The sequence below is a fragment of the Miscanthus floridulus genome, chromosome 17, assembly GCF_019320115.1.
Source record: "Miscanthus floridulus cultivar M001 chromosome 17, ASM1932011v1, whole genome shotgun sequence".
NCBI lineage: Eukaryota > Viridiplantae > Streptophyta > Magnoliopsida > Poales > Poaceae > Miscanthus > Miscanthus floridulus.
Window position 1 is genome coordinate 2,807,788 of NC_089596.1, and position 4,395 is coordinate 2,812,182.

The following is a 4,395-nucleotide window of genomic DNA, read 5'->3' on the forward strand; positions in this document are numbered from 1 at the left end:
TTTTTTTAAGAAACCATAACAATTCACAGTTATACATGACATAGCAGCAACCGATCTGCCAGAGAAGAACAGAGCACACCTGTTCCCACCGTCCCAGGCATAATAACAATAATCAAACAAGAAAACATACGGATCACTGTTCCTCAGACATTTCAGGCATGCACTCGTATCTTAGACGCCACCATTTTTGGGATCGAAGCAAACACGGAGGCGGGAGTACAACGACGGCAGAAAGAAGGGAGCGATCGAGAGGCGGAGAGATACCTGGGACCCGGGAGACGGCGTGCGGAGTCGAGGCGGGCACCACGGAAAAGTGGCGGAGGAGAGCCCCGCGGAGGGAGGCCGCGGATCGGAGCCTCGCCGTCGCCATGGCCTCCGATCGATCAGGTGCGGGGGGACTAGCCTAGGGTTTTGGGACGGAGAAATGGCGATGCAGCAGTGGTGCGGACCACTCGTGAAGACGACGACGATGAGCAAACGGGCCCAATACTAACTGGGCCTACGCAATGGTCTGTATCGGCCTCATGTCGAAATCGAAGTCGGTTTGGCCCAATCGATTCACAGTTGGATACGAATCGAATCCACCCAAACCCAGCAGCCCCTCTTCTCCAAGCTCTCGCATACGCGCACGGATCTTCCCAAATCCCAACCGGCTCCGCACCGCCATCTCCCTCGCCGGAACCCTAGACGCCGCCGACGACGACGCCGAAGCAGCTGCAGGTTCGATCACCGTGTCCTCTTTCTCACCCTTCGAATCGGAGGTTTCTGTATACGCCCGCCTTAATCCAATACCCTAAAACTTCTCAGGTTTCCTCCGGTGGTGACGTCCCGGCGAGCCGGTATGAGTAGCAACCGCAAAAACTTCCGACGCCGCGCGGATGACGACGAGGACGCCAACGGCGACGGCGGAAGCCACTCCAAGCCCTCCACCGCCACCTCCACAAAGACGAAAAGCCTAACGGTGCCCAAGCCCAAGTCGCCGCCGAGGCGTCAGGGGGCGAGCCGCCTCAGCTTCGCGGACGACGAGGCGAGGACGACGCCGAGGAGGGCCCCTTCGCGCAGCGCCGCCGCCCCCCGACGGCCTCGGTGCGCCCGGCGCGCACGGCGTCCCCGGCCGCGGGAGCGCTCCACCGCCTCACGCCCGCCAGGGACCGGATCAGGAGCTCGCCGGCGCCTGCCGTCGCTGCTGTGTCGGCGCCTAAGCCGTCCAACTTCCAGTCCCATGCTGGGGAGTACACACCAGAGCGCCTCCGGGAGCTCCAGAAGAATGCGCGCCCGCTCCCTGGGAGCCTCTTGCGTTCCCAACCACAGACTCCGGCGACTGAGCCCCGGTCACAAAAATTGGCTGGTACCCCTGCAAGTTCCACTCCAGCTACCACCACCGCAGCTGCAACAGAAACTGTGGTTATTCTTAAAGGTTTGGTGAAACCTATGTCTGAGGCCAGCATTGGGCCAAGGATACCGAAGCACGACAAGGAGGAAGATAAATCTGAAGAAGAGGAGGAAGGAGATGAAGAGGATGAAGGGCCAGTGATACCTGACCGTGCAACCATTGAAGCCATCAGGGCAAAGCGACAGCAGCGACAGCAGCCAAGGCATGCAGCGCCAGATTATATCTCTCTTGATGGTGGCGGTGTGCTGAGCAGCCGGGGTGGTGGTGGTGAGTCAAGTGATGAGGATGACAATGAGACAAGGGATCGGATTGCAATGTACACTGACAAGCCAAGTGATGGCCCGAGGAGCACAAAAAGTGTATTTGGTGGGATCAGTAACAGGGGTCCTGCCACCGGTTTGGGGGCTCTCAGTGATGGCAGCAGGAAGGTTGATGATGGTAGAGATGATGATGACGACGATGAAGAAGAGAGGAGATGGGAGGAAGAGCAATTCAGGAAGGGGCTTGGTAGGAGGATGGACGATGCTTCTACTCAGAGATCAGCAAATGGGGTACCAGCTGCTATGCAGGTTCAACCACAGCCATTTGGATACCCAGTGGGTTCCCATTACCAGCCCTCCCTTAGCGGTGTTGTGCCTGCGGCATCAGTTTTTGCATCTGGAACTGCAGAGTTCTTGTCCATCGCTCAGCAAGCGGATGTTGCAAACAAAGCCCTGCAAGACAACATCCGAAAGCTTAGGGAGACTCACAAGACAACAGTCAGTGCTTTAGTTAAGACCGACACACATCTTAATGAAGCTCTTTCAGAGATATCAAGCCTGGAGAGTGGCTTGCAGGATGCAGAAAAGAGGTTTGTCTATATGCAGGAGCTTCGTGATTATATTTCCGTGATGTGTGATTTCTTGAATGACAAGGCGTTTTTAATAGAGGAGTTGGAGGAACACATACAGAAATTGCATGAAAATCGAGCTTTGGCTATCTCTGAGAGGCGCGCGGCTGACCTAGCTGATGAATCAGGTGTGATCGAAGCTGCTGTAAATGCTGCAGTATCTATTCTTAGCAAAGGATCAAGCTCAGCTTACCTGTCTGCTGCGTCAAATGCTGCCCAAGCAGCAGCTGCTGCTGCTAGGGAAAGTTCCAACCTCCCACCTGAGTTGGATGAGTTTGGCAGAGATATCAACATGCAGAAGCGTATGGACCTTAAGCGCAGGGAAGAGAACAGAAGACGAAGGAAAACCCAGTCAGAGACCAAGAGATTGGCATCTGCAGTGAAGAATAAGGGCATTGAGAAGATTGAAGGAGAGCTAAGCACTGATGAAAGTGACAGTGAGAGCACTGCTTATGTTTCCAGCCGGGATGAGTTTCTTAAGGCTGCTGACCATGTGTTCAGTGATGCTAAAGAGGAATACTCGAGCCTTAGAACTGTCAAGGACAAGTTTGAAGGGTGGAAATCTCAGTACCCCTCTGCATACCGAAATGCTCATGTAGCCCTGAGTGCACCATCTGTGTTCACCCCTTTTGTGAGACTGGAGCTCTTGAAGTGGGATCCCCTCCATGAAACAACCGATTTCTTCGACATGAATTGGCACAAGGTTCTTTTTAACTATGGTATGCAAGATAATGAGAGTCCTTCAGGTTCTAATGATTCGGATGTAGTTCCAGTCTTAGTAGAAAAGGTGGTTCTCCCTATTTTGCACCACCGTATTAAGCACTGCTGGGATGTATTGAGTACCCAAAGGACTAGAAATGCTGTGGATGCTAGTAGGATGGTGATCGGTTATTTACCAACCTCAAGCAAGGATTTGCACCAATTACTGGCTTCTGTGAGAAGCCGTCTAACCGAGGCCGTTGCTGATCTTTCAGTACCAGCCTGGGGATCAATGGTGACGAGGACTGTTCCAGGTGCCTCTCAATATGCTGCGTATAGGTTTGGTGTTGCTATACGTCTCCTTAAGAATGTTTGCCTGTGGAAAGACATCCTTGCGGAGCATGTTGTTGAGAAGCTTGCTTTAGATGAATTACTGAGAGGGAAGATTCTTCCTCATATGAAGAGTATCATCCTGGATGTTCATGATGCAATCACTAGGGCTGAGCGAATAGCTACCTCACTTTCAGAAGTTTGGCCTAAACAAAGTCAAAAGCTGCAGCCTTTTGTAGATCTAGTGGTTGAGTTGGGAAACAAGTTGGAGAGGAGACGCACGTCAGGCATAAGTGAGGAAGAGACACGTGGTCTAGCTCGTCGATTGAAAAACATATTGGTCAGTCTTAATGAGTATGATAAAGCTAGAGCTATTTTGAAGACGTTTCAGCTCAGAGAAGCCCTTTAGCTCATCCTGGATGTAGTGTGAGAAATCCAGTTTTGACTCAGGTTTCTACATCCTTCCATTTTACAGAGATGTTGTAATTCTGATGATCTATACAGCTTGATCATGAACTTTTAGTCCAGTGCTTGATGGTATCAAAGAAAACTGTGTTGCCTCTAGATTTTAGCAATTTTGCCTTTCAAAATCCACGAAATGGGTATTTTACTGGTTACAAGCACTAAACGGATATGTATCTTGTATTAGATTTATTTTTGTGAGTTTAAGTGATGGTCAATGTATATCAATGGAGCTAGGACAACCTTATGAATATGAACATAGCATGCTATTAACCTATGGGGTTACTGGTGATCTGAATTTGTCAACATGACAGCCATAAGCGCAACCCGATTCTGAGACAAATGCTCTGAACTTCCATTGTATTGTCAAATGCTAGGCATGAGCCAGAACTGACTCTTAGATTAATGCTCTGAAGCTTCAATTTGTACATCATTCTCACCTACTCCTATGCTAGCTTTAGGCATTTGTTGTGGCTAAGGAAACTTTCAGGTTGCAGAACTTGCAGCATACAGAAATATTGATTTTAGAAAGAAAAAGGAGAATTATTTTAGACTATGTTATTGTGGTATAGATGTGTGCACCTCAAGATGTCTAGCGCTTGCAGGTTAGTTGCTCCAATCC

General features: G+C 50.4%; 1 protein-coding gene across 1 annotated transcript; it reads left to right on the forward strand.

The window, feature by feature from the left end:
• The first annotated feature begins 6 nt into the window (after positions 1 to 6).
• Positions 7 to 4,071, forward strand: LOC136516994 (transcriptional repressor ILP1-like). The gene is given in 3 exon segments (XM_066510509.1): positions 7 to 720; positions 808 to 1,025; positions 1,028 to 4,071. Coding segments are annotated over 2 exon segments (2,877 nt in total). The 5' UTR covers positions 7 to 720; positions 808 to 841; the 3' UTR covers positions 3,721 to 4,071.
• Positions 4,072 to 4,395: the final 324 nt, after the last annotated feature.